Raw genomic sequence first — 24,479 nt, forward strand, 5'->3', positions numbered from 1 at the left:
ATGAAATGTGTATACATATGTACATACATTGTACATACATATAAACTTTTTACTTTTCTTTTTTTTTTGAATTTTTCATTTATTTCTGTCTATTTTAGTAAATTTTAATAAATACATCTGTATTTTTAATTTTCTTTTTTTTTATTTTTCATTTATTTCTTATATAATTTGGTAAACTAAAAATTAATAATGATTTAAAATTTTAAAATAAAGTTATTATTCAATTTTTTTATACAAATTTATTAATTTTTTTTTTCAAAAAAACTTTGAAATACATTTAATATTATTTAACGTGTTTTAAATAATTATTTTTGATATTAATAATAATTTTTATATTTTGTTTTACTTTTTTATTTTATTAATGTTTGAATTAAATTTTTTCTTCAGTTTTCCATTTTTTTTAATATACTATATATTTTTAATTTTTTGTTTTCATTATTTCCTGTAAATTATATATTATTGGTATATTTCTTCTATATTTTTGTTAGTTGCAGCACTTAGCACACTCTGTGTGAAGAAAATCGGCCAAGGTACACGTCCAGTAGCCTGAAAATATGCAAAATTTGCCGCAACACGCTTCTATCAGCCAAAGCGCTTAACCCAGCTGTAATTTGGCAACCTAAACATTTTTTGTTTTGTATTTAGAAACTTTAGTTAAAATTAATGAAAATAAGACGTTAATATGTTGCAGAATATTAAAATAACTACAATATTTCATTATTTGATAAACAACATAACAGTGGGCAAAGCAGTGACGCTAACTACACTGCCTTGCCGACAACAAAACTAATCGGAAATTCCTCCAATGCGCATATGTTGCCACATTATCGCCTATCAACAGCGCCAACAAAGTGGCAACACTAGCGCTATTTGTCATTAAAACCAATCAATTCCCTCTCACTCGCACACCCCTGCACGCCCACATACGCCACTTTAACATGACATTAGCCAGCATAGCGAGCGGTATCAACGAAAATAGCTAAAGCCACAGCCAGCAGTTTGTTCTTTTCCCTAGTCAGTTGACGTTTGGTCGAACCGTGTGGTCGCTCCGGTCCAATAGTTCCAACACTAGGCAGTAAGTTTAGTTAGTCAATCAGTCAGTCAGTCCTTTTGGTAAACTCATCAAGTGCGATTGCTGTGCTTGTGCTGTGTGCGGTTGAGTGGCAGTGCAAAATCCGCTTTCCTACATACATACAAAATATACATAATACATACATACTGCTATAGCGAGAGCGCACACAGTTTGTAAGCATTGTGTTAAAAAATACAAATAAATAAAAATTTGGAAATTTGGTGAATATAAGCGCGTGTGCGGCATAATCTTCTTTTATTTTTTAAATAAATTTTAGCGATTAGCAAGCAAGCGTCAAGAAGAAAATTAAAAATTTTAGCAAACAATTTTTCACAGTAGGGAATTTTTTTTGTTGTTAGTCGTTTGCAAGGATTTTTACTGATTTTCTGTTTTACTTTTTTCCTTTTGACAAAAGAGTTAAGATTTACACGCCGCTGCTGACACATTTTAATTGAACGTGGAAAATGTCGATTTATCGTATTTCAACGCGTAAGCTGCCCGAGGCGCAGGTGAGTAATAAATACATAAAAATAACACTGCAATCCTAATTAAATATGTGTGAAGGAAAAATGCTTGAACTTGTGTAAAAATTCAGTAAAACAAAATTAAAAGTTAGTTAATATAGAAAAATAGTAAAAATAGCAAATAAAAGTGAAGTCAAAAGCGCAGCGGCAGCAGTCAACGTCGACGCCAGCGATAAAGCAAAATCTCTAGTAACTAGCAAAGAGCACATGGAGGCAAAAACTACATTTGTATAGACTGTGCGTGTGTACGTGACTGCTGGCCTTTGTAATGCTGCGCTTACCTGTGGTAGAAAAGTTAGAAAAAAGAAAAAAAAATTAAAGAATTGTAATTTGAAAAGTAGTGAATGTAGTGAAAATTAGTACACGCGGCAAGCAGCGAAATTTGCATAACACGTTGGAAGGAAAATTTTCATTGCTGAAGCAGCAGCTGCAGACTGAGAAACGGACAGACGGACAGACAGACAGACAAACTGCGCTAACAGCTAGAAAATCCACTTTACATAAAAGGCAGAAGAATTACAATATATTTTTATTTAATTTTAAATTGGAAATGTATGATTTGTAAGATTAATGAACGAGTGTTAGCGCTGATGAGCATGGCCACATGACGTAAGGCTGAAGGCAGTGCTGGCAGCGCGCTGTAGTGCGAGCTATCAGCGCTAAGCATAATGCTGACACACATACATACATATGCACATTGCCTTTCGTTCTCGAACATTTTTGTATGTTATATTGTATATTTTTTGGTAAAAAGTGCAAAAATTAAATTAAATTAAAAAAAAGCAAAATAAATGGAGTGTAATTAGAGAATTATAATTTTCAACGGTTAGAATTAGCGAAAACCCGAAAAATATAAATTTAGGTAAAAATTAGGAAACAAACAAAAAACCAGGAAAAAAAGTAAAATGAGTTTAGTACTATTAGAAGACAAGGTCAAATAATAACATAAATAACTGTAGCACTCAAAAATGACAAAATAATACGGTGTCTTGAGTCACAAGACAAATGGCTAAGCAGTTTACAGTTTCCTTTTACTATATTATATGTTTTTTTTGAGTGCGTTTAATTCACTATTTTTTAAGCACTTTTTTATATCTACTATTATTTATTTATTTTTGTTAACTATTCTTTATTTAAATGATTTAATTCAGTTTTTAATTTTCCTCATATTGTTTTAATTAAAATATAATTTTTAATTTTACTAATTTTTTTTCTATTTTTAATATTTAATAATTTATAATAATATTATTATTTAGCATTTTTTTAATTTTTGAACTTATCTATCTTTCTTTTATCTATTTTTCTTTTTATTAATTTTTTAAGTCATTTCATATTTTTACCTTATTTTCTTCATAAAAATTTTTATAAACAATTTTCTTATTTTTATTGAATAATATTTATGCCAAACCATTCAATTTCAACCCCACAAAGCACTAACGTTGGCGTCTGCGCCAGCAGCGCAAATGTAAGAACACAATTTCTGCATGTCAAGAACTTACAATCAATACAGTCACATTGTTGTTGAACCAAATATTTTTCTATTGGCATAATTTTGGTTTTGCGAAATTTAGCACAAAAGCAAAAATCTTTCATAATTCTCCTTTTTGTTTTTATGCAAAAAAATCACGCAGCTTGCGGTGCTTCTCTGTCTTAAGCGTTATTTTCCCACGTAAATACGTGCATAAAATCGCTGCCGCCGCCGCGGTCGCAGTCGCTGCTGCCATTGCTGTAATCGGAAGCAGCGCGCTCTAATCGAATCATTTACGCCCGTTACCTACGCGTTACACTGGCACACTACTTACATCAATTTTATGCGATTTGTTACTTCATTAATTCTATTTTAATTAATTTTATAAATTATATTTACTTTATTTCGTTTTTCGCATTTTAATTAATTAATTCTAACTTTTACTAACTGAAAACTCACAAAAAACTTTGTTAACTGCAAATCGCAAAGAAACGCTACACCGCTCGTACGCACTCCCACTGGCGCTCATTTGCGCTCTCTCAGCAATTTTACAACAAACATTTCACCGTCGGCGCGCTGTTGGCTAGACTTCCGCTTTTGAGAGTATCTACTTGAATTCTCTCGCTTGTTTACAAGTGCAACAAAAACATTGCTAACCAATCATGAAAAACAAAAAAAAATCGTGGGAAAATATTTTTTACAGCACACAACAAAAACAAATGGCAAGTGCTTTGCTGGCATTACTGAAAAACCGATATTATTGCGCGAACTCGTGATTCAGAAGCGCGCAAAAAAATGTATAAAATAATAAATGTATATAAAAAGCAAACAAAAAGCCAAAAACCGAGCGCGCTCGTAATTGTTGGCTGTCTGGCTGTGGCGCGCTAACGTTGTGCTGGTCGTGGGCAGCGACGCAGTGGCTGCGCGCAAAGCAAGCAAGAAATTTTCTTAACATTACATAATGCTGCTTGTGTGAAAGCAGCGTTCTATTATGCAAAGACAATTGCTGATGGAAAAATTTTATGTTTGTTATAAAACTATTATTTTTTTATTATTATTATTATTTAAACTTTTTTACGCAAATATTAGCTCGGCTATTAAATAATGAAAATAACTGAGGAGTTATTGCTTGGCGGTTGCCACGCCACCCACTTTTACGTTAATACTTCGCCGTACTTTTTATCAATCTACTAATGTAACTTTACGGCCGCGCCTACATGGTATTGTCATTTCTGCCTGCGTAAAAACTTTTAAGTCATAGCAGTCGATTATGAGTACAATGAAGTGATAAGATTATACTGTATTATTATTATATATGTACGCGTACTACAAAGGTGTACGTGCGAACATATATGCACATACATATGTACTTATATGTACAGAAAATTTTGTGCTTTGGCGTTTGTTACGTAACCGCCGTCGTACTGAGTGCGATTTTTTTCCTAAGCACTCGCTGTTGGCTATAGAATGGCTCGTGCGCAATTCTAATACGAGTGCTAATTTTCAAAGAAATATACATACATATGTACATAAGTACGTTCGTATGTGCTTGTCTGTTAACATTTATATTTGTTGCTAATTAGAAGTATAGTATTATTTGTTTTGTTTTGACTGCGTATATCTTGTATTCTTATCTACCTAAACTTATAGCTGCCTTCAGTTCCTTGAGTGTAAATGACGTTTGTTTTTGGTGCAATATTATCTAAAAAATCGAAAAAAAATATTGAAAGACCCCCATAACCGCGTGTCACATGCAAATTTTGTTTCGGAAATGTTTTAATATTTTTTATCGTTTTTCGATAAGTGGCATAAACATTGGTTTATACTCTGTATAGAGCTGCAATTTCTTAATTCAAACAAAACTATGTATAGAGCTGCAAAATTAATTCAAAAGTTTATAGTCTTTGCATTTTTTCTAAATTAGGTATAAATTAAATGTTTTACGCAATTTAATACCAAATAAGCAGCGTCTTTTTATGAAATTAATTTATAATTTTACTTTATACGCAAACCCTGACTAAATGCGTTAGTTTTATTCACACTTTTATTTACTTATTTTTTTATTGCAACTACAAGTTCATTGTCATCTACATATCATCATCGGTCACCGCCACGCAGCGAAATCCCACAGCACACAAGTCGTTAAACTCTATAACACGTGCTTTATCCAATTTTCTACTACTCCTACGTATAACACCCAATAATTGCGTGGCATGCTGGAGGCTCGTCCTTTGGAACGCACCTCAAATATACAATATTTCATGCACCAGACGCAAGTGTGAGCGCAATGCTCTTATTTAGGTTTCTTCGGTTAAGCATTCGTTTTTTGCGAATTTTTCTTTTGGTTTTTATGCTTTCAGCAAGCTATTTTTGTACGCTGCGTGACCTTTCCCACTCCTTTGTGGGCGTATACTTGTTATACGCCATGAAATTAGAGTAATATTATTTTATGACTTTTGTATTGATAGCGCTGACATTTGTGTGTAATACAGTAATAATAAAAATAAAAACAAATAATAATTAACAAATGAGTATCCAAAAATGGATAATTTATAATAAATTATAATAAATAAATAATTTTTTTGTTATATTTTATTCTGCATTTAATAAAAAAATAAATAAATTGCTTGATGAATATTGCTATGTGTTGAAAAAAATTGCTTCACGCATACTTTCCATATCTTGAAAAGCAAAATATTTTCCTCATTTTCGTTATAATTTCCAGCATATTTGCAACATTTTCGAATGCCTTTGGTTTACTACATCTTATTTCAATATTTATCACTTCAAAACCGCGCAAATGAACTCACATTTCACCGCGCTACAAGTCGATAATTAGTCGCGCATTTGCACTGACTTTTATTATGGCAAAAATAAATAATTTTCGAAATGTTTAAATACAAATGCAATTACACTTGTGTAAATATGTACGTGGCGTTGCGCTTGACGAAACTGACAATACGAGCTGTGATAAAAAACGGCGCGCACTTATAAAAAAATGTGATTGTGGCTACAATAAAAAAATATTTTTGACCTTCGAAAATTTATTGCTTACCGCGGCAATATTTATTTACATTTTTTGACTGCAAAATTATTTTTGCTTAAATAAATCGTATTTTTTTATTTTATATATATGTACATATATAGTATATATTTTTTTTTTTTTTGCAAATTTCCCCAACCACTGAAAATATGTAAATTTTATATTATTGAGTTCAATAAAACATTAAAAGTGTAACCTTGAAATGCGCAGGCATAATATGACGTCTTGAGAAAGAAAAATTACACAGATACATTTGTTATTATCTGCTTAAAATATAACTAAAATTAAAATAAATATCAGCAACAAATTTGGGCAACTGCCAAATGCGTAAATGCAAGAACATGTGTGTTGCTTTTATTTATTTCATATAAAGAGCAATAATTTCATTTGCCTTTCGATTGTTATGCAAATATTTCACATCTGCGAGTGCGGCTATAGTATATTACTTGAAAGGTAAAATTTTTTTTTAGTAAAAACTTAATTTTTAGCAAAATAATATTTATTTAAAAAATACTGTATTTCTTTTAAATAAAAAACAAATTTAATAAAAAAAACAATTTTTAATATATTTTTTGAATGAAATAGTGAAATTAAAAAAATTTTTAATTAATAATTTTTAATAAAATAATGAAAATAAAACTATTTTTTATTTTTTAAATAAAAAAATACTTTTGAACTACTTGAAATTAATTTTTTTTAATTAAAATTTTTGTTATTACTTTTAAATACTAATTTAAATTTTTTTAAATTATTGTTTTTTATTTAAAAATAAAAAATTAAAAAAAATTTAATTTCATAATTTTATTCAAAAAATTTATTTTTTGCAGAAATGTTTAATTTAAATTATTGTTTTTTTTTGTTTGAAGTAACGAAATTAAGAATACATTTTTTAATTAATTATTTTATTCAAATTTAAAATTTAATAACTTAAAAATTTCTGCCAAAATTGCTAAATAATTGCATTTCTTAACTCCATTCACACAGTCAATAAAATTAATGTAGAGTTCGTGTTATCGATGTTATCGATTTTGGATATTGTAAATAAAGTAAAATTGCAAGCAGAAACAAATATTTGTTACCAGTTAATTTAATTCAAAAAACATTTTCACACATACATATGTATGTACATGCTCACAACTGCATATAGTTAATTTGCGCAATCAACTCTTTTGAATTAAATGATTTACGAGTTAAAACGCGCAATGTCAATTATTCTATTAAAGTGACAGCAAAAAAGTGCAGATTAAAATCAACTGGCGCGTCTAGTTGGTAAGGCGTAAAGTTTTATTTTTTCACATTTTTATTTGCAAAAAGTCATTACATTAAGTGCTGGCACTGCAGCCGGAAATATAGAAAGGAACGACTACGCCAGCATTTTGCTCATATTTAACCAATACTTAACTAATTTGCAACTTTAAGTCACACTCCTGTCATTTATTTATTTATTGCTTTTTACTTAACGGATTTGTAATTATAAAGTCATTTATTATAAAATATTTTTTAATATATGCAATATGCTTTTGTACGACTGATAAAACCGGTTTTATATACATGAGATTTAGGAAAAATTTGTATGTGAACTTCAATCAACTGTTCGCGCTGAGTTTTTAAATATACCTAAGTTTTTTGTTTATGCAAAATTTTAAGGAAATAAAAAAGTAATAAATCAAAAACTCATTTTAAATTTTAATAATTGCTAAAAAAAATGATAATTTGAAAAATTTGAAAGTTAAAACAACAATTGCAATGTGAATTGTGTGTAAAAAACAGTGATTTTGCAATTGAATTAATTAAAAAAAAATTTAATTTCGGCTTTTTATATTAAAAAGGCAAACTTAATTTTAATTACCTATAATTTTATTTATTTATATTATTTAAAAAAATATTAAAAGCTACTATAAAAGAACACTGTGCAAAAATGCAAATAAATTTGTTGGGCCAGTCAAATGCAAAAATGCAAATAAATTTGCAAAAGACATTGTAAATACAAATTTGAATAATAAAATTAGAAATTTTGCAAACTTTGCAATTTTTGCACACTTTGCAATTTTCGCAAAACTTTGCAAATGGCACACTTTGTAATTTTTGTACAAATGTTCGAATAATTATCTAAGAGAGCCCAAACCATATCGACCAAATTCAAAACTGCATTTGCCGGCAAGTTAGTTATACGATATACACAAAAGTGAGCGCTTTTAAAATCATCCCTCTTAAAATGTGCTTGGCTCTCTGGCAGCATTTCATGATTTATTGATTTTTCGCAAAATACACCTATATGAAAAATAGCAACAACAACAACATATTACTGAAATATTAAGCACAGCCGCAGCGTCTGTTACGTAAACATGACGTATGGATTTAGGAAGTGCAAAAAATTTTCCGTCTGTTAATTCTCAATTTCTTTATTTGTATTTTTTTTTGCAACGCATGGAATATTTTGCAAGCTATAAATCGATCGTGTTGTTATTAATTTCGCTGACGCATTAAAGGGTGAAAAGTTTATATCGATAAAACAGCGCTGCCAGCTTTCATCATGTGATGCGGTGTTTATAAGATTTAAGTGGGGAGGAAGAGAGTGTAAGAGCACGAAGTTTGAAAGGAATTTCTAAATAATGGATTATTCTATTTTTTTGTTGTGTTATCGAGAGAAATTTGAAATATTTTACTATCAAATTGATTTACTTTTTTGCTTTTGCATTCGCATTGGGCTTTTGTGTCTTTAGGTTAATATTTTTATTAATAAATTTTAATTTAATGGATTTATTTTTTATAATGTCAAATATTGCATAATTTTTTTTTTAATTTTTATTATTAATTTTATAGTAAAAAAGTACAAAATAATAAAAATAAATAAAAAATTAAAATGTAAAAGTTTAAATATTCCAATTTACAAAAAAAAAAAAAAAAAATTTTAATTAAAATATTTATACTTTTATACATTTATATTTTAATTTTTTTAATTATTTTAATATTTATTTTTACTTTTTTTACATTTTTTTAAATTTTTTTAAAATTTTTTATTTTTTTTTTATTTTATTATTTTTTTTATTTATTTTTATTTTATTATTTTTTTTATTTTTTAAATTTAAATTTTTTTATATTTCTTATATATTTTTATTTAATTTAATTAAAATACACATATTTTTTAATTTTTTTTATTTTTTTTCCTACCTACTAATTCCCTTCACCTGACTGGCCGCCAGCGTTCTCATGACAAAATTGATAAACAGCAATTATATAGTCACGCATGCCATATTAACTAATTTACTTTACTTGTATGCCGTTAATGAAGACAGACAATAAACAAGCATATACAGGCACATTGCATGCATGCAGCGCAGGCAAATGCATTTATGCATTGACTTAACTCAAAATTTACTAAGTTGCCGTCAATTTAACAGAATATATTTTTTAAGTCGTTAAGTACCGCAAAAAACAACTAGCAGTCATAAAACAAAATAAGCATCTCACACTCGAGCACATCTGTCGCACACTTCGCGCTTAGCAGCTGTGCAATGGCGCTGCTATTGAGCGCATAAAAGGCAATAACTGCATAGTGTGCAAAAAAAGAATAATAACAGCACACTCAGCCATATTTGTTCAATTTGGAACTCTATGTTCTACGATAAGATAAAATATTTTAGCGCGTGCAGCGTAATGTGCTGTCAACTTTTCAGTGACGTCAATATGCAGTAAAAACCGTTATTTCGCTACCAATTTGCTAGCCTTCGAGTGTGTTTAGGCGGATTTGTAATTGTTTATGTTTGACAGTTGGTCAGCTGGTTTGACTCAGTTAACATATTCAATCAAGGCGACTTAAGGCAGGTGCTTAGGTACTTAGTTGGCGCTTTAGTTTATAACAAGTTCATGCAGTAATTTTACATGCTTATGAACATTTGTTGACATGCTCATTTGATAATGAATTGTTTGTTTACATTTACGATTTTTTTTATTATTAAGACAGTGCTTTATTACCCACATGTGGATATTTTTATATGTCCTTTAGTTTTGATTTTTTAGCTTTTGTAATGTACGCTATAATTGCTGCCTGGCAATGATATTTTTTCTTCGTGCATAGGTTGATTTTAATAAATATATGCGATAATTTAATTTTTGGCTCACCCTAGTATAAATATAAATTATAGCATCAGTAAAACTGAGTTGGCAACGCACTTTATTTCTACATTCTATTTACAAATCTTGCATACAGACAATTATTTTGCGCAGAAATTTATTTGCGCTGAGACATACAACATACATGGTTTAATCTACAGTAAATTGTATGTATGTAAGATACTTTCATTAATTTTTACGACTCCGTTGTGTAAAGAACTCAAGTAAATAAATACAAGTACATATTTTATATGTCAATAATTGCACAGCTAGTATTGCTTTCTACTTTTTAAAGCTTATAAAGGAAATTAAAATATTATGCAACATTTCGCAGTCAAACGAACAGCCATTTTGTGTTACTATCATAACTATTCTGCTAATTGCGAACCAGTAATTGCATTCCAGATATCGATGCATGAGTAAATAATCGATAATTCATTGTTTACATATATTCAAATTCACTAGACACGAAATGCTAATTTCTATAAAAATGCAAGAGCTAAGACATAAATTATTCTAATTTAGTGTGCAAAGCACTTCAGTTTGCAAGAAATGCGCTAAAAATATGTTAGTTGCTTGTGTTGCAAAGCAAATGGTGGTATTCAGCAGTTAAGTGCATTTGTATAAGAACGTTTTGTAAGCAAGCCCGCTGTTGAAATACAATAGTAAAGCTAATGAGAACTTATTTATGCTACTTATACAAATTAAACATAATATATTTGCAAAAAATACATATTTATTGCATAACTGAATTATGTGCAGAGAAGTTTTTAGTTGAAAATGATTATCTAAACATGCACAAGTGTCATAGGAAAAATATTTATGTAAACAAAAATATTGATTTAAATGAATTTACGCATATTAAGAGAAATTGGCTTAAAAAAGTATTGTATTTACATTATAAGAACTTTCATTGAACAATAATATGCATGATTGCATAAAATTAAATTATTATTCAGCTAATAAGTCTAGGTTCAGACGTGAAAAATTTGTGTTGCTCGTTATCGGCATTTGTTTTGTTTTTGATTTTTAAAAAGAGTGCCGATGTATAGTGTAACGAAATATTACGAAGAAACCTATAAAGAAATGCGCTACCTTTTCTCTTCACTCCCTTGCCTACAAACAGCGAGTTGCGACAACAAAAGTCATCGCGTATGAACCGGAACAAACAAATTATATAAAATATATATATGTATATAAAGATATGAGTGTATCAAAATTTATTAGCTATATAATCCAATTTTCACCTATGATAAAAAAAAAACATTAATAAAGCAGAAAGGGGCAGGTTTGTAAAAAACATATGTATGGATGTATATACACCGCCCACAATAAACGTGTCTAATAAGTTAGACCCACCTTCAAAAATGGCTCTATGTATGCCACATTCAACTGGTTTATCAGTTGGCACTTGTGTTTGCGTTTACCACAATGATATTAGAATATAAAAGTACGCAAAAGTAGTGTCGTTCCAAAATCACATGATGTTGATAATGAGTATGATCTACAAGCGTTAAACAGCGTTTTATTGTAGTTGTGCGAAAATTCCAGTTTTTCCCCTATAATACATGCCCAACTACAAATATATTCTTATACATACATATGTATGTAGGTATGTATATACACATATTTATTTACTCATTTGTATTAAGTTTTCCGCCTGCTATCAGATATAACATTAAGCGATAAGATTACTCTGAATTTCAATATGATTAATTATATTTGCCACACAATTAAGAATTTTTTTCTGTGCTTTCAAGCTTATCAGTTCGCGTTGACAGTTTTTATTCGCACATTTTCAAGGTCTCATTATATATATAGCACATAAATATACATACATATGTACATATATTGTAAAAGTATATTGCCAACAACTTATAATCCACGTGAAATTGATTAGCTCAAATTGGTTTATGATACTTTAATCAGTGATGTATTTAAAGAATTGATCACTTGGCAGCAATTGCGTACAGTTCATAGCCCGCAGCGAATTTTGACAATTTGCGCTTAAGCTATGACAACCAGTTGTCTGTCAAACAGCTGTTTGGTTGTCAGTGCGCGTAAGCTGTTGGCCATTTTTATTTAACTGTTTATGTACTACAGTTTACAATTAGAAATGGAAGATAATACGATTTTTAATCTTCCTCTTCTTCTTCTTCTATGATTGATTTATTTATATATACTTTTTGCTTATAAATAAATAATTAATATGTAACGCTTTTGTCACAAAGCTTGTTTTTGGTTTTGTCAATTACACGCTTCAACTGCGCGCTATTAGAAAAAAGCAAAACCACAAAGGGTATCAGTGCACATTATCTATCATGCTATAGTATATGAAGTAAATTATTGTAATTTTTTGAAAAATTACAAATTGACATAAGTACATATTATACATATGTATGTATGTATATACATATATAGTACATAAAAATTGAGTAATAAAAAAAATTAATAAAAAAAAATTATAAAACAAAATATATTATAAAATGTATAAATATATAGTTTTACTAAAAAAATGTTAATGAATAATTCAAAAAAAACTTCATAAAAAAAATAAACAAAAATTATTATAAATGGCATACTACCGTTAATAAATTTCTGTTTAAAAAAAATAATACATACATAAAACTATACATACATATGTATGTATAAAAAAATAAACAAAAAATTATTTTAAAACGAACTTTACATTTTCAATTATTTTAACAGTTATCCTCTTTAATTGCGTAGCGGTAGTTACAAATAAAAAAAACTGATTTTTTTAAAAAATTACTTGTTAATAAAGTAACGGGTACCTACAAAATTAAAGTTATTAAATATAACTTTAACTGGTTTAGTCTTGAATTATTTAATTCAAAACTTGGTGTAAATACGACGTAAGATTAATACAACTACCAATAATATATTCATGATTATCGATTTTGTTTACGCCGCACTTATTATTAGCAAAACAAAAAGTAACATATTAAACTTTGTCACCTGAGCGCCGACAAACGCGCTCGCCGCACACCAGCGCACTAGCGAAAAATGCCGTATTCGTAGTTTTTTGCTGCAGCTAAGCTTTCCTGGCACCATATCATATAATATTTTCCGCTTTAATGCCTCGTAAGCGGCAATTATTGTTAGGCAGCACGTCACAAGCGCTGGCGTTGAAGCAAAGTTCGTGCAAAGTAAAAAAAAAAATAAAAGCTACAACATTTTTTTGTGCTGAAAAACAGCAGCTGAAGCTGAAGTGCAAGCTGCAGCATTCACTGCCATTTGGGCCTTACATCTTACAGTTGCGCTCAACACTTGCCTTGATTTGCGTTTATTGTTGAAGATTTATGCGCATGCAAAATGTTTGCGGAAATGCGCGAAAATTGCAATTTTTTTAAACAAATAATTTGTATTTTAAAGAAAGTTTGGATTGCAGCTGTCAGCGTTGGAAGATCTTAAGTTTTTTTTTTATTATTTTGTGTTTATGCAAATTTATGCACATATTTTTATTCTTCTTCCAGCGCAGCTCTCGTTCACATGCAGTGCACAGCATATCGCATGCAGCCGCTAACGTTTTATGCCAATCAAAATTTAGTTGTTTTTTTTTCTCCCTGCTTTCTCGAAATTTGTATTATTTTTAGCGTCGTTGGCTTGTCACTGCTAGTGTTAGCGCTTGCTATCAATTGACAGCAACCAACACGCGTTCAGAAATATCAATTAATCTAGTAGTCATTTTGATGTCGTGTGATCAGCTGATTTAAACGAGTGATACACTCGTACTTTGTACCAAATTGAAATATGAAGAATTTGAAAAAATATAAGAAAAACGTGATTATAGACGAACATGTGTTAAACTTGCGTATTACTGAGGAATGTTCATGAACTTTGTGTGATGTGCTGTGAATCCAAGCAGTTCACATATGTTTTGGGAAAACGGATCCGATCTACACAATTTCTTCGGAGATTGTAACTTCGTCTTGGACAATAATTCATGCCAAATTTTTGATCGTACAGTTTGTAAGGCAACTATATGCTATAGTGGTTGGATCTACACAATTTGTTCCTAAATCGTACAACGGTACTTAGACAACAACCCATACTAAATTTTGTGAGGACAGCTCGTCAAATAAAAAATCGAATTTTGAGCGTAATTAGGTACGTATGACAGCTACATGCTAAGGTGGTCCGACATCTAAGGTTCCGACAAAGAAACCACTTTTCATAAAGAAAAAGACGTCTGCGAAATTTCAGAATGATACCTCAAAAGCTGAGTTACTAGTTCCCGTTTTATTCAGAGTCTTACCAACTCCGTAGCCAACTTAATATATCGACAGTTAATTATCGATTAACGGAAACTTGCAAACCTTGCAATCAGGTGATGCCACATATTACATAACGCATTGAATTTACATTGCAAAGTAACGGCATTAATGATTAAAAAAATTAAGTTTGTAATACTGTTCATTGCGGCATTTTATATAAGCGCATATCAGCTTTAATTAAAAACACATGTGCAATTTGTCAATAATTTTAATACCAAATGCATTCCAAACAAACAAAAAAAAAAAAAAAAAAAAAAATTGAACGCCTGTTGCAGTCTGCGCTAGACAATGACACCATATATAAACCGCAAATACAAGCGCAACTTTATCAAAAACATAGCATTTCAAGGCGCCTATCTGCTCAGCACACGATCAACGCTAACGGTTGTAAAAACTAAAGTTCCAGCATGCCATCTCTTTCTCAAACGACATAATATGCGTGTTAGTGTGCTAGGAATAAACCTAGTACTAATTGTCGGCTATATCCGCTGCGCTCGCAAGCCGCTGCCGCAGCAGTTCAAGTTCATGTATTTAACATTCATTAATTTAGTAAGTAAACAGGTACGAAGTTTATAGACAATGTTCTTACTGCTACACGCTTATTTTCCTATTGCATTTTGTAGCTTGAGGCAAACTGGTTTATTTATTGCTGAAACATCAAATGCATTTCACGTCAAATTTGCTGCGAAAATTCAGCAAAGTCGTTAACGTTGTGAGAACTGACATGGATAGCGTGATCAGCAGCTATGATGTTGATCGTTACATGCAATGAATTATTTTTATTATTTTTAATTTTTTGCGCGGCACGCATGCCTCAAATCGCACGTCGCCAAAACCAGTTTTCAAACGCAAATCCTGTTATTAACGCTTAATAAAAAGACACAAGTGGAAAATGTTTGCAAACACAAAACGCGAAATTTCCATTGCACTCACGGCCAGGGTCGAAATGCGCGCAACAAGTTCAACAGTTAATCGAATTCATTGACCCACTGCCGCACTCGGGTGACAACCAACCCATTTAGCGCGCACAAGCTTGTTTATGCAGCTTTACGCGTGGCATATTTAAATTAAGGCGCTGTCATCATCGCACAAATTGGTTGCACGTTGATAGATTCCGCGATCCAGGCAACGCTGTGTTGTCATCATCACAGCTGGACGGCTCGAAAGCCTTAGCTAGCGCTCTAAATTATATTTACATATATTCCTGCGCGCACTGAGCTACGCTGCACAAACGAGCGTTGCCGCCAAAGCTTGCCTATATCTCAGTTTACACACGGAACTTTTGTTGCGCCTTGATTTTCTGCACTCTTTTTCATAAGATATTCTCAAATTTTTGTACACTTCTACAAGGTACACAAAAATATTTCTTATTAGCGTATATTTGTGCACCCTTTCCAAGGCATATACTTTCTATTATGCTTAGCAAGAATACAAGAGCACGTGCAACTCTGCTCCCTTCGTTTTTTTCAATGCCCCTCTAACTACAAGTTACGTGTGGCGACAACAAAAGTCTTCGAATGTGAACCGACACTAAGCTCGCGCTCATATTTTCCTATTTATTTTGACTTATCGGTACTTGCTCGTGAAATTTCGCACCGCTTGGCATTTTTTACATTATTCGTTTTAATATTTTGCATATTGAATGAAATTGTGCCGATTGCATTATCAGCAGAAAGGCGGAATGTGAACGTTTGTAGTCGTTTATGAGTTTAGTAAAAATAAATTATAAAGCGGCTGTGCAAATGCTGAAAATGTCACAAAAAGCTTTGAATTTTAAATGGTTGCTGGACTCAAACCTTTGATTTCGAAACATTCAATTATAGCTTAACAACTGCAAATTTCTTCTTGTTATTTTTGCAATATTTACTCACATTTGCATACACACATATGTATGTATATAATATAAAAAAACTTGTTTTGGGGATCACCCAGGCATTTACTCAACACTTTTATTACCCAAACTATTCATTTCTGCCTTGCAATAACCTGCTTTGTGTACTTTAGCACGACAATTAATCATAGTTTTATTATATTGCACAAATAACTGTTTCACTGAACTTGAAAATTTTTTCATGTCAGTTTTTATGTACATTTTATTATAGAAGAGCACTTAAAATGTAAACAAAGCATTTAATTTGTATAAGTCACCGGATGATAGTTATCGATTTTCGATAAATTCAAAATTTGTAAGGCCGCGGTTTACACGCTAATGTGCATAATTCTAGCAATTATAAAATGATGTTTTTTATCACAAAAAAATTAATTTTTATTTTTAAAGTTTCAATTTTAAATTCCGCTTGAAAAATTAAAATTTAATTTTAAAATTAAAAAATTAAAAATGATAATTGAAACACATCAATTTTAAATTCAACTTTCTTTAATTGCAACTTTTGAAATAAAAAAAAATATAGTTTAAATTGAAATTTGTATTTATAATCAGAAATTTTGTAATTAGAAAATTCGCAATATTGATTTTAATGTGTTTGCCCTGTATAAATACCGTTATGAAGGCATATGTATCTACATATGTATATATTAAATAAAGAAGACGGCTGTTCAATGAAAAAAAAATTTAATTCGAAAGTGTGCTGAAGACCTATTAGACCTTTGTGAATGCTTATATACCTAAATGTAGTGGCACGCCGAAAGCAGCACGTTTAAATCACTTCTTTTTCAAATTCTAGCTATCAGCGATTGTTGTCTGTTTGTAAGTAGCTCTGCATTGACATTGAATTTTCTTATGTATGTAAATATGTATTGAGAGTCACAATATTAAAAGTGGAAAATATTCCACAAATAGCTTGTTTGTATGTATATAGCGCAGTATGCGTATCAGCCCATCTAGCGCCGTCACAAGTCCACGCTGTACCATATTTCATATTATCACAGAGCAGGCTAGAATAGTTAGGATTCGCAGCAAGCGGCTTATCACTTGCAAGATTTACGACTGCCAGACATTTCACGCTCATTTGCACGACTGAGGTGCTGGACGGACGGTAAGATAGGCATTCAGGCATTTAAGCGAAACTGTTGGGTACAATTCAATGACAATGACATATTATGCAATAATGCAGCGCGATAGCACACATTATTGCATTTGTCAAGCAGCCAAGTGATAATGTGGTGCAATGGTTTGGCGCACGCAATTCGCTTGCTGGTTTGACCCTTGAAATGGAAGTATAGCAAATCGTTTGATTAAAGGCGCGCGCTGTGTGCGTAGCGATCAGCGATGGCTAGATTATGAAATGACGATTTCAATATGGAAATATTTGCATTTTGCGTTGCAAATTGTGCCGTTAGAAAGCATTTTTCCTTGAATATATGCATATTGAACTTATTTAAATTGTTTTTTGTGTAAATTATAATTTAATTTTTAATAATTATCAATTGTTTACTTTCATTGTATTTATAGAAATTGAATGGCCTTTTGGTGCGTTTCATCTCTGCCGATTCGAGCTTGCGTGATGTGCTCGCTGCTAAAATTCCAGCCGAACAGGAGCGTGTAAAGAATTTCAGGAAGCAATATGGTGCCACCAAAATGGGTGAAACCACCATCGATATGGTAAGTTGGCGGTGCAAAAGAAAAAATTATTGGGGGTATAAAAAACAAATTATGGGGGTAACAAAAAACAGTTGGGGATAAAAAGAAATGTGTGGAGCGTACAAAAAAATGATTGGGGGTACAAAAAAATTATGGAGGGTACAAAAAAAATGGAGGGGGTGTATAAAAAAATTTTGGGGGGTCAAAAAATTATTGAGGGTACAAAAAAATGTATGGGGGGGTACAAAAAAAATGGAGGGGGGTACAAAAAATATTGGGGGTCAAAAAAAATATTTATGGAGGGTACAAAAAAAATATTGGGGGTACAAAAGAATCTTAGAAAGGAGGTACAAAAACATTATTGGGAGTACAAAAAAATTAATGGAGGATACAAAACAAATTTATGGGGGGGTGCAAAAAAAAATGTTGGGGGCACAAAAAAATTAATGGAGGGTACAATAAAAATTTATGGGGGTACAAAAAATAAATTATGGGTGGTACAAGAAAATTATGTGAGTACCAAATGATTATTGGAGTACAAATAATTTATGGGAGATACAAAAAAGAGTTATTACGTGCAAAAAAGTTTATGGGGGTACAAAAAATCTATGGTGAGTACAAAAAATTTATTGGGAATACAAAAAGGTTTATTGGAGGAGTAAAAATATACTAATAAATTGAAAATGCTAAAAAAGTGATTACTAAAATTAGCATTTAATTTAATTACAAAGAGAAAATGCGATCACTTTCACAGCAAAATAGCGCCACATTATAAAATTTTAGAAAAACAGCGAACTTAGTACGCTAAAAGTTGAAGTTTAAACTATTTTTTTTATAAGTATATGCAGTTTTTTATGAACATTTCAGCATGTTTTGTTTATTCATAACGACTGTTTTAGAAGGTTGGTGCAAAGTAAATTAGCCGTAAGCGGCGCTGTGGTGTGAAATTAGTTCTAAACAATGCCTATAATTACTAAATTCACATGAATAGTTATTTAAATACGATAACTTGGCATTAAATAATAATGTATTGGCAATAAATTTTACAAACAAATATATTTCATATGGCAAGCGTATATATTTTTGAGGTTATACAATTTTGAGGTTAGCAATTTGTATATGAAAAATAAGAAAAAAAAAGTTACTCATATCATTTTTAAACAAAATATTATTAATTTTACATCCAAATATATTTCATATGGCAAGCGTATATATTTTTGAGGTTATAAAATTTTGAGGTTAGCAATTTGTATACAACAATTAAGAAAAAAGGAAGGAGAAAAGTTGTTTGGCTATTTTTTATGGAAATATTACTGATTATTATAAGAATAATCTAATTTTCCAATCTAAATATACAAACAAATATTGCGTATGTTGCAACTCTGTTAAGAATTTACATAAAATTAACGGTTTAAAACGCCTTTTTTGCAACATTTTAAATAAATAATTAAATTAGGTTAAATATTTTTTTATGGCGACACTATCGCTAAAATCGATAATTTTTTTGTTTTTTGTTTACAAAAAAAATTATATTTTTTCTGTTTTTTTATTTGTTTACTAAAATAAATTAAATTTAAATTCCTTCTGTATGCGATTTTTTTTTTATTTGTTTACTAAAATAGTTTAAAATTTAATTTCTTTGAAATTTTTATTTCTGTATGGAATTTTCCGTATCAAAACTTTTTACTAATTTTTTAAGACGCTTTTATCAAATTCAAAAAATTGCTGATAACGTCAACTAAACCTCTAAATGACAATATTTTTTTTTTACAGTAGCAATATTGCTTTATAAATTCTCTAGACTATACATATTTATAGTCAACATAAAAAGTCATAAATTTGTACACCTAACTTTTGCTGGTAGAGCGATAACACTTATATTGTCATAAATATGTAGAATAGGTGTTGCAGCCATATATTTTTTGAATAAGTAAACGGTCATTTTATATTAGAAGAAATTACTTAAATAAATTTAACTTCTTAAATAAGCCAAGCCTTTTGATAAAAAAAAAATAAGAAATTTGTCTTAAATTGGGTAGCTGTTAAAGTTATATACAGGTTAAACACAGGTTATATATCGATTATATACTGGTTATATACACAAGTGAATTTCAAAAAATCGATTTTTTTTCGTATGTATCGAATGTACATGTCTTTGAGATTATTCTTCGCAAATTTTATGCGGGTTTTTTAAGAATTTATGAATTTGCTGTAATCGGCTCTCATAACTTGAAACGCTTATTTCAGAGTTGATGAGGAAAATTTTTCTGAACGGCAGACAGATCGACTTGAAAATTTCAGCCGACCTTCTTAGACAATTTGACAATTTGATATATACCATATTTAATACAACTGTTAATGCAACCCTACATTTTACCCTTAAAAGTATATATGCATGCATGTATAACCGAAATTCTGCATATATTTGTTTACTCCTCTGACTTACAAATGACGATTATGTAATCGAAAAAACAGCAGTTGCAAGTAGAACAAGAAAATAGATTGAAAAAATGCCGCTGCAACTACAAAATTATCTCTTAGATAATTGCTGGCATTTGGCCATTTCCACCGGCATACACATACAAATATATCATACGTATATATGTATATATCCTATATAGTATATAAACATATATAGTACATAGAAAAATATATTTAAAAAATACAATACTATAAATAAAATGCTAAGCAGCAAAGAATGCAATCACTCGAGAAAAAGTTACGCCAATTCGTCACGCAATGCTATTTGTTATTGTTATATAGAAAAAGCGGCGTGGGTGTGGTCTAGTCAAGCGAATGTAAGCACTTATATTATATACATATGTATCTTATTATGTACATATATGGTCTATTTTTACATATCGATTGCACTTAGCAATAATATTTGTGCTGCTGGCAGCCATCGCGGAGGTCAAAGGGTCAACCGAAAGCACCGAAGCTTTAATGTTCTTTACAAATACAAAAGATTCCATACAAGAACTTGATTTTGACCAATCAGTTTGTATGACAGCTATATGCTATAGTAGTCCCATCTGAACAATTTCCTGGGAGATCGTACCGCTACCTTTGACAAAAGGTTAGGTTAGGTTGTACTGGCCGGCTATCACGCAATACATAGACCTACTTAGTAAAGTCAGATGGAGGTTCAGTTTAGTTTGAGGTAAGGTACTTTAATCGCCAATGTTTTTTGCGAACTTTAAGACCAACTTCATATCTACATTTGATACTTCGTCTAGTCCTTCCGAAACTCCTAGATACTTAGATGAATTCTGTTGTTGTTGTAGCGGCAGAAAGAATTCTTGAAGCAATTTCGAGGAATGGTGCGGAGTTGACAGTCTTTGGCTGGATAAAAATCTAGGTCCTTTCCAATTACTTAGTACTACTAGATAGTGCTGGACAGAGACATAGAGGGTGTTCCGCGTCTCTCTCATGTCAACTTCTCTGCACTTTTTGCATGTATCGTCAACACTTATGACCATCCGGCTCGCAGATAGACGGATGGCGCTTATGGAAAATCTCATCAGCTGTTTCGTTTCCCGGAACTTCTTTGTGGCCTGGAGCCCAACGTATATTCAGGCACTTTCCGGACATTCTTTCAATTTCAGATCGGTATCTCAAAACTGAGGGAATAATTCGCGTACATACAGACAGACTGACATGGCTACAGTAAATCGGCTCAACTCGTTTCCCTGATCATTTATGTATACAAGTATTCAGTATATATCAAAGGGTTTCCGACGTTTCCTTTGGGTTGTTACAAACTTCTGGTATTCTTAATAAATTTATAATAGTTTTATTTATTATAACTACAATCAGCGAACCCCACAACCCTCATAAGCAAAATCGAAGCTTAACCTTCCCTAATCTCTCCCTCTTCCTTTGCAGATGTATGGTGGTATGCGTGGCATTAAGGGTCTCGTTTGCGAAACCTCCGTGTTGGACGCCGATGAGGGTATCCGTTTCCGTGGTCTTTCCATTCCCGAATGCCAAAAGGTCTTGCCCAAGGCCGAAGGCGGTGAAGAGCCACTGCCCGAAGGTCTCTTCTGGCTGTTGCTTACTGGCGATGTGCCAACCAAGGGACAAGTCAAGCAATTGTCGAAGGAATGGGCCGAACGCGCTGCACTGCCACAACATGTAGTCACCATGTTGAATAACATGCCCACCACTTTGCATCCAATGTCGCAATTCGCATGCGCCGTCACCGCACTGAATCACGACAGCAAATTCGCTAAGGCCTACTCAGAGGTAAGTGAAGAAATTCGGCGATTTTACGCTTTTCTATTAAACTATTTCACGCTACATTTCAACTAATGCAAATTGTATGCTTTTTGTTACTGTAAAGGGTGTACACAAGACCAAGTACTGGGAATACGTGTACGAGGACAGCATGGACTTGATCGCCAAATTGCCCGTCGTTGCTGCAACCATCTACTGCAATACCTATCGTGGCGGCAAAGGCTCCAAATCGATCGATTCCAGTCAGGATTGGTCCGCCAACTTCGTTAAGATGTTGGGCTATGACAATCCCAAATTCACCGAATTGATGCGTCTCTACCTGACCATCCACAGTGATCACGAGGGTGGCAATGTTTCCGCACACACCGTGCACTTGGTTGGCTCCGCTTTGAGCGATCCCTACCTATCGTTCGCCGCCGGCATGAACGGCTTGGCTGGTCCATTGCACGGTTTGGCCAATCAGGAAGTGTTGGTGTGGCTGCGCAAATTGCAAAAGGAATTGGGAGCCAACCCATCCGAGGAGGCATTGAAGGAGTACGTCTGGAAGACCTTGAAGTCGGGACAGGTTGTGCCCGGTTATGGTCATGCTGTGCTCCGTAAGACCGATCCACGCTACACCTGCCAACGTGAGTTCGCGCTCAAACACCTGCCCAACGATGATCTCTTCCAACTGGTGTCGAAGATCTACAAGATCGTGCCACCAATCCTAACCGAAACCGGTAAGGTCAAGAACCCATGGCCCAATGTAGACGCTCACTCCGGTGTATTGCTGCAATACTACGGCATGAAGGAAATGAACTACTACACCGTATTGTTCGGCGTTTCGCGTGCGCTCGGTGTCTTGGCTTCATTGATCTGGGATCGTGCCTTGGGTCTGCCCATCGAGAGACCAAAATCCTTGTCGACCGATATGTTGATGAAAATGGTGCAAAAGTAAACGAAAATGCAAATGAAACGTGTTCAATAACGGCGGCGCCGATTTGATGTAGGGTAGGAGACAAGAGGCGGAGTTGCAGTAATAATAACCAAAAAACTATACCTAAATTGCGAAATAGTTTTATTTGAAAAACAAAAAACAACTAAAAATAATAAAAATAAATTAGCCAACAGCGAAATGCGTTTAGTTGAATACAAACAAAATCATTGTTATGCACCGATAACAACGACAACAACAATTTTACCCACAAAGGAGAAGACATTAAAGAAAACAAAAACAACAAAAACACTACACCGCAAACAACTTGAAACGCTTCTAATTTTAACTTAATTATTATTACATTTAAGCGTATTGCGCGCGCAAGCGCCACAACCACTAAATGAAAACTTAACGAGCAGAAACAGCTAGCGACAACATCAGCTAAGACGATCCCCATTTGAAAACTTATTTTAACTTAAGTAGAAAAGTTTAATATTGTAAGCCAAATGTGGATTTATTTTAACAACAAAAACTTAAAAAAACAACAACAACAACAAAAATTTCGAGCAACAGCTCCAGCTAAAGAGTATGATATTAAATTACTTTAAAATAAATAAATTGTTTTAATTAAATAAGTACATGGTAATAGCGATTCCCAAAAATTTCACCTGCATTAAGAGTGACGCATTAATTATATACATATATACATACATACATACATATATAAATATATTATGACGTGTATAACGTACATATGTGCTATATGTATGCAAAATATACAAACAAGTATCTTGTGAAACGGCATTATTACTTTTTGAGTTGTTGAAATTCAATGAAATAAAAACAAATAACTGTATTCGAGAATAAGTGAGAAAGCTACATACAATAAAGAAAAGCTAAAAAAATTAAAACACAAACGAAAAAATCTATTTGGGTTTATTGTTAAGAGCAGGGTTGCGAATTTTCGAAAATTCAAAAAGAAAAAAACAAGAAAAAAAAATAAAAAAAAATAGTTCAAAAATTTTTTAATACATTTTAATTTTTTTTTATTATTTATTTTCGATAGATTTTTAAATTTCAATCCAAAAAATTATTTTTTTATTTTTTTAAATTTTTAATTCTTTTTTTTTAATTTTTAGTTTTTCACCAACATATTGGACCAAAAATTTTTGAAAACTTTGAAAAATTTAATTGACTATTAATTAAAAATAAAACAAAATATGAAATAATAAATTAAATTAAAATTTTAATATCTAATTGAAATTTTA

The 24,479-nt window shown here is 31.5% G+C and overlaps 1 protein-coding gene and 1 long non-coding RNA gene across 4 annotated transcripts in view; one reads left to right on the forward strand and one right to left on the reverse strand.

The window, feature by feature from the left end:
* The window catches only part of LOC126759810 (uncharacterized), a 136,429-nt gene that overhangs the window by 17,414 nt on the left and 94,536 nt on the right, over positions 1 to 24,479 (reverse strand). The window lies entirely within an intron of this gene.
* LOC126759806 (probable citrate synthase, mitochondrial) lies at positions 959 to 24,122 on the forward strand. Of its 2 annotated transcripts, none has more exons than XM_050474927.1 (5): positions 959 to 1,075; positions 1,488 to 1,581; positions 17,931 to 18,080; positions 21,945 to 22,304; positions 22,402 to 24,122. In XM_050474927.1, exons 2-5 carry the CDS (start codon positions 1,537 to 1,539, stop codon positions 23,230 to 23,232), a joined length of 1,386 nt encoding a protein of 461 aa, XP_050330884.1. In that variant the 5' UTR covers positions 959 to 1,075; positions 1,488 to 1,536; the 3' UTR covers positions 23,233 to 24,122. The 2 variants fall into 2 exon arrangements, with proteins under 2 accessions (XP_050330884.1, XP_050330886.1); XM_050474929.1 differs by lacking the exon at positions 959 to 1,075 and adding an exon at positions 1,104 to 1,245.

The sequence above is a fragment of the Bactrocera neohumeralis genome, chromosome 5 (genome assembly GCF_024586455.1).
Source record: "Bactrocera neohumeralis isolate Rockhampton chromosome 5, APGP_CSIRO_Bneo_wtdbg2-racon-allhic-juicebox.fasta_v2, whole genome shotgun sequence".
Taxonomy (NCBI): domain Eukaryota; kingdom Metazoa; phylum Arthropoda; class Insecta; order Diptera; family Tephritidae; genus Bactrocera; species Bactrocera neohumeralis.

What these genes read in the sequence shown, in the direction of transcription:
- LOC126759806 (XM_050474927.1), top strand. Translation starts at nt 1,537, where the DNA reads ATGTCGATTTATCGTATTTCAACGCGTAAGCTGCCCGAGGCGCAG. An exon ending in GTAAGCTGCCCGAGGCGCAG is followed by an intron (nt 1,582 to 17,930) that starts GTGAGTAATAAA and finishes TTGTATTTATAG; the next exon opens with AAATTGAATGGCCTTTTGGT. An exon ending in TCGCTAAGGCCTACTCAGAG is followed by an intron (nt 22,305 to 22,401) that starts GTAAGTGAAGAA and finishes GTTACTGTAAAG; the next exon opens with GGTGTACACAAGACCAAGTA.